This window comes from Cynocephalus volans, chromosome 9, assembly GCF_027409185.1.
Source record: "Cynocephalus volans isolate mCynVol1 chromosome 9, mCynVol1.pri, whole genome shotgun sequence".
NCBI lineage: Eukaryota > Metazoa > Chordata > Mammalia > Dermoptera > Cynocephalidae > Cynocephalus > Cynocephalus volans.
In genome coordinates this window covers 36,276,195-36,288,514 of record NC_084468.1, presented here as the reverse complement: position 1 = coordinate 36,288,514, position 12,320 = coordinate 36,276,195, and the positions used below count along the sequence as shown (strand labels likewise).

Here is a 12,320-nt window from a genome sequence, read left to right as displayed (position 1 = left end):
TGTTGTGTCATCCAGTGAATGAATAATTGCGTTCATCTCACATGCCCCCGGGTGAATCCACAGTTCTGTCTTCTGGGCTCCATTAGGAGTGGAAAATATTGCAGGGTCGTCGTGATCCAATATTTGCGTTGAAAGCAATACCCTTTGGTGTAGAAAGACTGTGCATTTCCAAATAATTTTAGTTACATGATTTAGAGTATTGGTGTGGCTTCCATGTGAGAAAATGTCTCAAATTCCCAAAAGGTAGAAAGGCAGCCAACTTATCACGCGCCTGCTCTTGGCATTGGAAAAGTAGTAGTGTTTTTTTAAAAGAAAAACGTGATGATTTCAATATTGATTACAACACTCGATTAGATTCTCAGGGAATCTGTGCCTTTTGTATCTATTATCTGTTCCCTGTACCAATATTGTAACCAGGCACGTCTATGGATTCCTAATTAATGTGTAGCTGTGAATCTTCATTACTGCCTTGGGTGTGAGAAGGCGGGAGGAGGAGGTAAATCCCATTAGTCTTTTTCTTTCTTTTTATAACTCTGCAGCTGCAGCCCGGCTTTGACTTGTATCATGAATGGGGGATTCTGCCTGTTTTCCTCACACTGTTGTCTTTTGGGTTTTCTTAGACCATTGAGCAATCAGTCCCTCCTCCTGCCTGTCTGACACAGAAGCAATTTGTAAGTTTTCGTCTCCCTAAAGTTCAGATCTTTGCTACTGCCTTTTAGTTATTGCTTTTAGAAAGGAATTAAGTGCTCCGAGGCCTCTCCCAAGAAGCTAGAAGCTGAATGTGTTGTCAGGAAAACAACCCTAAATCCATTTTCGTAAATTTTGTCTGTCATTTGGTTAAAGTTATCAGTGGCTGTGTTGTTTCAATGAATTAAATGTTTAATAGGAGAAAGACTTTCCACAAAGCATGAGCCAGTATTGTCAAAGAAGGTGCCTTGGTTCTTGGCTCAGCAGTGAGAAACCTGCTTTTCTAACAACTGGCTCATTTTTTAATTCTTCTAGCTCGTTTTTGAATTCTTCTAGCTCTTGAGCAATTGGGATAATTTATTTAACAAGTATGTATCAAACACCTGCTATGTGCTGGGCATTGGCACTGTTGATTAAGTGGTAAACACAACAGGTACTCTCATGCTTTCTTGGAGCTCACACTGTGCTGGCATAGGGCCCATTTCAGGTCCTCTGAAGTGGAGCATACCTGGGAAGCATTGAGGATGACGCTGAGGTGAGACTAGAGGATGTTGCTGCTGGCTGCTGCCCTGGAGGTCAGCTAAGCCCAGGGCTGTAGGTGCAAACAGATGGGGCCCAGGTCCACTCCAAACGTGGCAGCATTAATCAGACCAGCAAATCATTCTGCACTGGAGTTGGTCTTTTTGAACTTGCTTACCTTGACCGTGGACAGTTGCTTACCTTCACCTCTCAAAAGAGTCAGGAGATGCAAGGAGGGCCAGAAGCTGAGATCTAAAAGTTTGAACAGTGGCATTGTTTATTTGGCTATGGTAATTCCAGTCTGTCTGAAAAACCATCAGCCTCGCATCTCCTTCTCTCACCTCAACAGCTTTCATCTTGAAGAGCCCCTCAAGGAAATGCATTTCATTCTGTACCACTTACTGAGCAAAGCTTCACATTTGCCCACAGTCTCCAAGTGTTAAGAGATGACTCCTAGGTGAAGGGACCTGGAACACATTTGAAAAACCCTATTTACTCTCCATATACTTTTTATGGGTTTTTGGGAGTGGACCAATGGCACATAACTCCTTACTCTGTGGGTTTTCAAACTTTTCCACAAGTCCCTGGGATCACGTAGAAATGTACTAAGTAATAGAGAGTAACTTGATGTTTTTAAAGTGCCTATATTGAGCACAGAATGTAACATTTTTGAGAAGTGCTTAGACCTTTGGATTCTTCATGCCCTAGCATAATATCTGGTATAGGATGCTGTCCATAAGTAATTGAATTGTTGGATGGGCAGGTGAATGAATGTAGAAGAAAATACTTCATTTTCTGTTTTCAGGGTTGAATTATGACCATCACAGGTGCTTGATATTTATAATCTGTAGGTTAATATGCTCTTCAGCAGACATGGAGCATCTCCTATGTGTCAGGAACCTTGTGAGGTACACCAGGTAGTGAGACAGACAAGGTTCCTGTTCAAAGAAGCAGGAGATAAAACCAGGAAAACAATTTAAGGAGCAGGGTGATATCACTTATGCTAAGTGCCTTGAAGACAATCAACAGCATGATGCCACAGAGAGTAGCTCAGTGAGGAAAGGGGCCACCAGGAGACGGCCCATCCTAGGAGGTAACATGAGCTGGACTTGAAGGCTAAGAAGAAACCAGCCATTGGCGGGGCACATGGGAAGCTCTGAGGAAGAGGAGCATTCGCAGGAGCAAGGAGGCCACTGGTCTCTGCTGGGGTGGAAGAGGTGGGTGGGGCAAGATCATGCAGGGGTTTGGGGGCTATGGTTGAAGGTTTGGGTTTTATTTTTACTGCCATGAGAAACCCTTGAAGACATTTTCACCCTTCAGTGCCCTGACTGTTGTTCTTAACTGGTTATCAGACCTTTGGGCATTTTTCTTTGTTCTGGCATAAAAATAAAGCATCAAAGTAAGAAAAGAAGACAGGTTTAAGCCTTTATCTATATGGAATTATTCTACCTTTGCTTCCAGTTTTACAAGAAGCCATTAATGATTGCATTTGAAGTTATTTATTTCACATGCAACATCCCTGTAGTTCCGACAATTGATATTCTCTCATAAATAAAACTTGTTACCTATGTATTTCAAATCAGAGTCAGCTTCCTTAGTAACTTTGCAGGAAATTCACTGAGCAGTTTGGGAGCTGGAACAGCTATTTACTTATATCTGTAAGGTAGAAAAACAAAATACTTCATTTCTGATGGGGTTTTCTGCCCCCTCATTCTAGCTGCAGAATTATGAACTGGAAAGCTTATGGCATCTTTATCAGGGAACTTTGATTTGAAACCAAATTTGATTTGGTTTTGCAAAACTACATTGATGCAGAAAATATTCCTTCTGCATTTAGTATTTTGAGCAGATGGGAAGGGGCAGGAGTGACTGGGGACTGCCAGCCTTTCTGATCTGGAAGCCTGGACTGCTTACCCTACAACATGTAAGCTTGTCTGGGGATGAATAAATTATGACAGTTGAAATAATTATGATATAGGAAAAGCAGCTGCCGAGAGCACAGTTGACAATTGGGGCTGAGTTGGCCTGATTCTGTCATGTCAAAGCATGCATCTATTTGCCAGGTTTCCTGAAAATGCTGCTTAAAAGGATTCTGGTGTGTTTTGTTTCTCATCCCCTCCTACCCTTAAAGCATTCTAAGAGTCATTGCCTGCTGGTAACCCTTTTGAATAAAATGACTGGGGTAGAGATCCACATGGATGCTATTTCACATGTTGGGCATCCATGTAAGATTTCAGCTGAGCAAAAGGTTTTTTGGTTCTAAAGAATTTGCAAGTTGGAAAAGCTCTTATTCCTGCATCCTGGTGGAATAGTTTCTAGCCAGCCTGGAATTTGTTACCTATAACAAGAATTATTCCACCATTTCAGTCAGTCACAGGGTCCCATGCTTGGTTTATGCTCTGCTGTTACTATTTTGAAATTTCAAATAATTTTTTAACAGGGATTCTTGCATTTTCATTTCACACTGGCCTGCACAAATTATTTAACCAGTGTTTGTCCACATTGTATGTTGCATCCCCAAATCAGATTGTCATTGAGAGCAGGGGTCAGCACACTTTCTGTAAAGGCCAGATACTAAATATTTCAGGCTTTGTGGGCCATATGGTCTCCATTGCAACTACTCGCCTGTGTAGTTGTAGCACAAAAGCAGCCATAGCCTGTCCCTAAGCAAATAGCTGTGGCTGTGTTCCAGTGACTTCATTTAAAAAACAATCAGGGGCAGATTTGGCAGGTCATAGTTTGCTGATCCCTGATCTAAAGGACCCGAGTGGAACCCACAATGACAATTGAGATAGGGAGCTTGTCATTTGGAAATAAGAAGGCTGTCACCTTTGGCCAGTTTTGTGGAGTGCTGAAAACCGTCCCCAAAGGGAATTCCTGCAGAAGACAGGCTGTTGCAGGTGTAATCCCACACTGGAGCCTCTTCTTTTAAGATGGTATGTTTATTCTAATTGTTAGATATAAACAAATATGGACAGTAGCAGGAAGGCAAACTCAAACAATAAAAACAGGGTGTTACAGCAGTGGCATTGTAGTTTTTGTTCAGAATTTTTCTTACCATTTTTGATGAAAAAGAAAAAAACATGCTGGACCAAGGAGACCAACTGCCTATAAAAACTAACTTTACTAAATAGGAAGAAAGTATATTCTTTCAAACCGTATCAAGAAGTTAACTCCTGCCGGGGGACCGTAGGGCCTCTGGGAGGTGCTTGGTGTAAGTTCATCCCGTGGCCTTCACTCTGTCCTCCGCCCCAGCATGTGTGGGAATGTGCTGTCTTGGGCCTTTTCCCTAAATGATAAGCAAAGGTTTGTTTTTCCTAGAGTACAAATATAAAGAAAGTTATCTGGACAGTCAGTAAATCTTGATAGAAATCAATATACAAGGGAAATTCATATATTGATTTCTTCAGGAGGAGAGGAGCTGTTTTTCATTTAGACAGATGTTTCAAAGAAGGAATCGAGTTAGGGGCTCTGGAAACATCATTGTTGTTTCTGCTGAAGGTGATCAGAGTACAGATTTGCTTTGCTTTCAAATAGTCACAAGAGATTAATGATATTCTCAGAACTTGCCTCCTGCCCATTGAGATGAAGTATATGTTTTATTAACATTGTTCTAGATGACATGAAAACGGAATATGAACCCAAGTCATTTTTGAAGCGCTGTCTGTGATTAACAATAGCAGGAGAAAAAGCCATCCAACCAACTCCCTACTATTCATAGCACCATTCCCTCAGGCTCTCACCAGCACAATGAGGAATAAGGGAGGGAGTCCTCTGTTTAGCCCATTTATTTGTTCATTCATTCAGAAGTATTTGTTGATCACCTGTACGTGCTGGGCAGTGGTGAGTGAACAAGGCAGAAAGTTTCCTGCTCACATGGACTTTACTTTTTTGCAGGATGGGCAGGGAAGGACAGATGATGAATAAGCAGGGTATTTTCAGGTGGCTGTGAGTGCTGACATTGACCGAGGGGTCCACAGGGGTCTTTTGGAGGCAGTGACAACCAGGAGGAGTCTGCCACAGGAGGAGCTGGGGAATAAGCAGGCAGGCCATGGGAACAGCAGTGCAAAGGCTCTGCGACAGGAGCAGGCTATGTGTGTGACAGCAGAAGTGTCCCAGTGTGGTCAGAGCCTGGCAGGGATGGGGGAGCTGGGGAGTTTTGGGTTTAACTGGCTGCTGTGTAGAGGATGAGAAGAAATAACTTTAAACCAAGCACACCACTTAACTATTGTCACGAGCTCCAGCAGAGGTGGAACCAAAAGTCCAATAGAGACAGAGAGAGAAGGGGACATCTGAGGCCACCTCTCCAGTGAGGGGTGGGGTCCTGAGCAGAGCCAATTCTTTGGGGGATTCACCTGCAGAGCCAATTCACCTGCAGGGGTTGGGAGGGAGGCTCAGGTGCCAGGTGTCCCAGAACCAGACAGCAGAGGAGAGAGCCCAGCCAGGCAACCTGCGTTCACTTTGCGGATCCATCACTAGGGTTCAGGGAATTTAACTGTGGTGTTTGAGGAAGTTAACTTAAATTTCCTGAGCCTTGTAAAATGGGAGTCGTGACGCTTCCCCTGCAGGGTTATCCTGTGGCTTGGTGATAATGTGCACCAAGAACAGAGCCTGGCTGAATGGCAGCGTCCAATAGATGGAAGCCGCTGTTGTCGTTTTATTAGTAGTGCTCAGGCTTCTAGTGTTGATGTCTATTTTTATTGAGTTTACAAAATATCAGCAATAACTGTATCCAGATGGAAGTGAAGAAAACTCAAAGGAAGTTCAAGTGTATTGGCTTTCTATGTTGTCTACCCTAGTCCTCTTGTATCTGCCCAAAGAAATGGGGATTGGCTGTAAAGTGATAGCTCCCAGTCTCCTTGCACATTTAGAAGCTGATTTAAGGATGTGCCTTACCCACAAGCAGCCCTCCACTGGCTGGCAGCGTGGAGGTGAAGAGAATCCACCCAGAGGCTCACCATGATTTTAACTCAGAGCCTCGTCTGCGCCTTGCCAAGGAAGTCATGGCATTTCTTGTGTGGCAACCACTTTGCCAGAATGGAGAGATGACATCCTCCCTACTCTGTGTCAGTCTTTATCCTTCACCCATTCCTGTACCTTCTCAGATAGGAGCCTTCTGGGCATAGAGTACTTTTTTGTTTTTGTTTTACCATCTCTCCTTTTAGAAAGGAAGACCGCCCATGGTTTCACAATTCAGATATAATTTATATAACTTTATCTTTTGATTATACCTTAAACTTTGTAGTTTAAAGTAGACACCGTAACATGGCATGAATTCCCTCTCCCTTGAGAACTAAATGTAAATTGTGTGTGTATTCTCCTTTCTCTCAGTTATTCAGAGAAGTGAGTTTTTTGTGTTTTGTTTGTTTTTATAATCTGTAAAATAGCACAGATGAAAACTGAAGCTCCTTAGTTCTTTTTTGTTGTTGGTTTTTATTGAAGCATAGTTGATTGTACATATCTGTGGGGAGAGCATTGAGTATCAATACCTGTGTGCAATATGTGATGTTCAAGTCAGGGTAATTAATATAGTCAACATTACACAATGTAATCATCTTTTGTGGCCCGTTACCAATTTCTTGCTAACCCCCTTCTTAATTCTCATTCTCTTCAAATATACTCATTTCTTGGTTGCTTTTAAATTTCCTTTTTCCTCCCCTCATTAATAAGCTGACTGGAAACTATTGCGTCTTCTTTCCAATGGCATGAGGAAGTCCTTTGTTTAGAAGAATGCGCCTTGAATTTCAATAACCTTAAGCCACTTTAAATCCTAACTCCCTCGTCTTAGAGTTAACAGGCTGCGTGGTGCTGGTGGGCAGGAGCGGGGCGGCAGGAGGAAGGCACACTTGGTCAGAGGCAGGTGTTCCTGTGGCCATTTGGACCTTGGAAAGATAGACCCTTTCCCTGAGCTGAATTTTCTGAATCTCACCAGAAACCAGATGGTCAATTTGCATGAATTCCATATTCATTTCAGTTCAGAAGTCTTTCACCTGCAGGGCGTAGATTCTTAAGTGGTCTGGGAATGAGTTTCAGGGATTACTGAACCTTTCCAGGCTCCACCCCCATTCAAAATTGTGCGTAAAATTGTGAGTCCATGCACATTTTTTCTGGAGCATTTTCATTAGATTTCAAAACATGCCATGATGCAAAACCAGGTTAGGAACCTTCCTTTTGGCTGACCTCCCTTCACACTCCCACGTGGGGACCGCGCCGCCGAGCCTGTACCTCCAGTCCACACTGCAAGCCAGCACGCTACTGTAAGAGTTTTATATGGACAGCTAGTGTAATCCTCACAGCTCTCTTAGGAGGTGAGAGCCACCATTATTCCCATTCTACAGGTGAAGAAACTGAAGAACACAATGCTGAGGGTCATGACCAAGGGCAAACAGCTTATAAATGTCAGGGGGAAAAAACAAAAAACAAAAAACTTGAAGCTGAGAGAAAAAATAAACTGTCAGGTACAGGAGCTGGTATGAGAATTTTCATGACATAAACTTTTACAGTTTTTACTTCATTGTCATGTAAATAATAGTGATTTGTGTTTAAAAAGCTCAAACGACTTCCCAGTGATAAAAAACAAGCATTAACTGAGCACGGAAACAGAGAGAGTTCTGCAAAAATGGAGCGAGAAGCCCAAAGGCAAGTCTTGCCTTGCGTGCTCTGCGTGTGGAAAGTGGACGGTGTGCGATGCATAGCAAGAGGTGGCCGTGCCAGCAACAGGAGACAGCATCCTCTTCCAAAAAGCTGGAAGAGACATGATCGTGCTGGTGTGCATTTTTTTTTAAGAATTTTCTATTGGCCTCGATCTGGAGGCCCTGTTACACATGCCAAGTAGTTCTATATTTTCAGGCTTCTATTAATGAAAACATTGCCAGTTACTCCCACATTTATTTTCCCAAGGATCAGCCGCCAAGAGCAAGCTGATCAGGCAGCCTTAGGGTGTGCTGCTTGTGTGGAATTAATCTTGCAGTTTAATTCTTCCCACTGGCATCTGGTAGAGCGAGCAGGGAGGAGGCTTGTGCCTGACTCTAAATTTAGCCTTCTCTACTCTCAGGATGGCTTGTCTTGTGCAGAAGCTTGGCTTTGGGCTGATGTTTTTTTCACGGCAACTTTACAAGGTGCCAAATTGGTAGAGCAGCTGCCACTGTCTGACTCTTCTGGATTTTTTTTTTTTTTTTCTGGGTGGCTGGCCGGTAAAGGGATCTGAACCCTTGACCTTGGTGTTATAACACCATGTTCTAATCAACTGAAGTCTCTATTTATGGCTGGTTTTCATTTTGACAGTTATATCAAGCAGTGTCCATTAACCCCAAAAGAATTAACCATGTTAAAACTTTGCAATATAAGTTTTCCAAGTTCTATGTTCAGGGAAAACAGTGTCTACATACCAATGTTATTTCCTTAAGTGAGTCACTAATAATGGTTCTGATATAAAATATCCAAAGCTACAATAATAATTACACAAAAGAAACAGATTGTTGTCTTAGGTATTTGGATTTAAGGTTTTTGGGCAACGTTTTTGTCATACACTAAGCATAGGCTTTTTATTAAGAATAAGAAATTAAAAGTTTTTGGCATAAATCAAAAGCTAGTCAAAGAAGTGATGCTTACATATTCTTTGTGGTAAGAGTCAAATCACTGACAATTCCTTTTCTGACAAAAATATGAGCACTAGGAGGTTCCTAGAACATCAGATCTGAGATGAGAAGGCTCAGGGAGGTTAAGTGACTTGCATGATGTTAAACAGTTAGCTGTTTACTCAAACGGGAACTACGATCTAGGTCTTTGAATCCTTTGCCAGTAATCTAAATTGCCTCCAAAGACTGACTATGACAGGTGGGGCTGAGGTATTGTAGAGGGACCCGAGCAGGAGGTGATTCCATCATCCTGTGGTAGATGGTGTCCAGCAAGGACAGGCGAGGGTCACCACTACTTCCCCAGATGACTGTCCTTCCATGGGGGACAGGCCATCTCAGATGTCTTCATGGTAACAACTTTAACAATGCAGGCTATTCCACCGTTGTTACGTGCCTGGCATGTCATCTCATTCATTCTCATGACCACCATGAGCCCCGCGTTCTTATCCCCTTTTCACTGGCAAGGAAACAGGGTCTAAGGGGCACACCATCTAGCACAGTGTGCCTGACTCTTGGAGCGAGCCCAGGAAATGTGTTGAGTGATGGGAGAGTAATGTACCCGAAGGAATACAAGTACCATCGAGATGTGAACACAACTCTGTCTACCTCCTCAGCCTAAAGAACCTCTCCTGAGAATTTTCAGACACTTGTCCCCTCACAGAAGTTCACAGGCCTAGGAAAGGGAGAGAGGTTCCCCTGTTCCTCTAAAACCCCAGGTTCTTTGCCAAACACTTTGACCCTACCTTGAACATCTGTATATAGGGACCTTCTGGGCTTGTCATTTGGGAGACAAACCAAGAGGGCTCTGCAGGACTGTGTAGAAGTGTTGGGTACCTATCATAGGTGCATCAAGGAAGACTAGAATTAAGGAGTCCTGTAGCCTACGATCCATCAAACCCTGTCTTCACCATGTTACTAGTTGTGTGACCTTGGTCAAGTTCCTAAAGCTCTCTGATCTTGTTTCTTTATCTGTCAGTGAGAATAGTAATATTGACCCTTTCAGGTTGCTGTTAGGAACCACACAGAGCCAGAGCTCAATAAAGGTAGTTGTTGGGCATGTTATTGTAGTCCTAAATATTAGTGTTGTTACCTATGCCTTGGGGTATGCTTATCACAATGGTTTCCTTGAATATTGAGGTAGATATTTACATATTTTTATTACAAAATTCATATGTGCTTATTGTATAATATTTAAACAAATATATTAAATGAAATCTTCCATAATCACTCCTCCAGATGACAGTCCTGGATGTTATGTTGCTCCAGAATTTTTACTATGCATATGCTAAAATACATGTTCAAACTTTTCTGGTTTTCATATGAGACCATATATGTGCAACTTGGGTTTGTTTCTTCCCCCGCTTAGTAGAGCACTATGGTCATGGTTCTGTGTACAGCTCTGCCTTTCCACTAAACGGCTTTGTGGTTCACTGTCTGGTGTGCTCATTGTTTCACGCCATGAATTTAGCTCTCACCCTTGCAGGGCCCTGCTGGCCGCTCCATGACTCTGGCCCTAGGGCACCCAAGAGAGCAGGTTTCTGTGGACGTTGGGTTCTTCCAGTTCCCCTCATTGTTGATCCGGTGCTTCCTCCTCTTCAGTCCAGTTGCTCTGTGTCCAATGCATGCGCATGGCCGACTTGGGGGCTCTGCCCTAGGGCCCTTTCAAATCAGCTGTGACTAGACCAGAGGAATAGTGAGCACCGTGGGTCGGGGGCTAGGTGAATGAAATTAGGGTTAGCTCAGGGATGGATCTGAAAGCATGTGGCCCCAAATGGCTCTCTGCTCCTCTCCACATTCCACTGCCCACTTCCCGGGCACATATCTGTTCCCTCTCCCTTTGAGGTTTTGTCGGCTGTCTCTCCTGCCTCCCACCTCTGCCTTTGACCTTCTGCCCTGTGTTCCTCCCCATTGCCCTCTAAGGATGCATTTCAGTGAAAGTACCTGGGTTTCCATGTTGTAGCTCTACTAATAGAATGTCGGAGCATTAGTAATACAACAGGTAAGGCCGTGTTCATGTCATTGTTTCCATATGTTTTTTTATTGGGAGCAGGAGGAGCTGGAAAATGAAGACAAGTCCTTTGCCAGTGTTTTCTGCAAACAGCTTCCTGTATTTGACTGTGATATTTTAAGTCCGATTACCTCCCCCAGTTGATATGTTGCCTCTGTAAATTCAGCTGGCATCTCTTGGCTTCATCGTAATATGCTCAAAATACACACTTCTGGGCGACAGAGTTCAGCTAAAATAAGCACTGAAAGGCTATTAATTTCAGCAAAGTTGGGAAATAAGGTGGGATGTCAGTGCTGAGAGTTGCTGTTAACGGGGCTGTTTTATTTACTGGATGCTGTGTGAATGCTAACGTATTGTTTCTGCTCTGTTCCCGCATGCCTTCCTGGATTCAGAGAGAGGTAACCACCCTATTTCACTTCTCCTTCGTAGTGTCTTATGTGTCTGGCAAAGCTCAATTGCTTTCTTCATGCCACATTGTCATCTTCGCAGCCATCGTTGCCTTTGAAAGGCAGAACTCTGTTTTGTTTTGTTTAACCTTTTATCACCATCATTTAAATCAGCGTCTGGAGTCCTATCTGGGTCCCTAACCCTCTTCTGTGTTTGACTCTGTTTGGGGAAGGTGATGGGCCAAGTGATTGAGTAAAACAGCAATGTGGTCACTCTCTCTAATGGCTGGGAAAATCTAATCAGCATACTAGGGAGTAAATGTGATAGATGTATTTAGGTTCTGTACCATGTTGTGTAAGGAGGCTTTTCATGCTTCCTGGAGAATTAATATTAGTACTTACATAATGTCTTCTCTAGGGTTTCGTGGTAAGGTTTGGCACTAAGCTACTAGCCAGAAGCACTGACTCCATGTCAGTATCAATTATTATCCAAAATACATGGAATTCATATCCTCCATCCCCACCACGAGAAGGTTATAACTATGGAAAGGGTATAACTATGAAATGAAAGGCATTTAGACTTCACATGTGTTTGTCCAATGCTTTGAATGTCAGTCTGCCTGTTTGACTGATGGGAGGCTTAAAGCTCTGCTATTCCATATCTCTGTCACTTAATAAAAACTCCGTTTTTGATGGAAGCAGGGAATTTTGAGATTCTTCTCCTTGAAGGTGGAGCGACACGGAGGCAATCTCTTTGCACTGGAATCAGTCTCAGTTATACTCCCGGTTGGGAGCTGGGAAATGAAGAGAAGTCCTCGGCTAGTGTTAGCTGCAAACAGTTTCGTGTGTCTGACCATGGAATTTGGGCCGGCTTCGGCTGGCAGCCGCTCTTCTCCCTATGATAAGCTGCTGTCATTGCTCAGTGGTTAGGAGGGAAAGGGAGACAGCAGAGATTGGGTGGGTAGCACTTCCAGGATTAGTCTTCCAGAGGGCGTGATTAGGAGAATTTGCAAGCTTGGCTGGTTTTTTAAATCACTTTCGAGGAGACGCTGACCTGGGGAGGCAGTGGCAGGTTCTGGAGGA

General features: G+C 43.3%; 1 protein-coding gene across 11 annotated transcripts in view; it reads left to right on the top strand.

The window, feature by feature from the left end:
- The window catches only part of APBB2 (amyloid beta precursor protein binding family B member 2), a 357,658-nt gene that overhangs the window by 323,985 nt on the left and 21,353 nt on the right, over window positions 1–12,320 (top strand). Inside the window, exon 1 of one of the 11 annotated variants that reach the window (XM_063107687.1) lies at window positions 11,139–11,249. The exons of the other annotated variants lie outside the window; for them this stretch is intronic. Within the exon in view, the coding sequence (XP_062963757.1) occupies window positions 11,194–11,249 (56 nt within the window). The 5' untranslated portion in view covers window positions 11,139–11,193. Of the gene's footprint in view, window positions 1–11,138; window positions 11,250–12,320 lie in introns of those variants that run through there. 11 annotated transcript variants of the gene reach the window in all.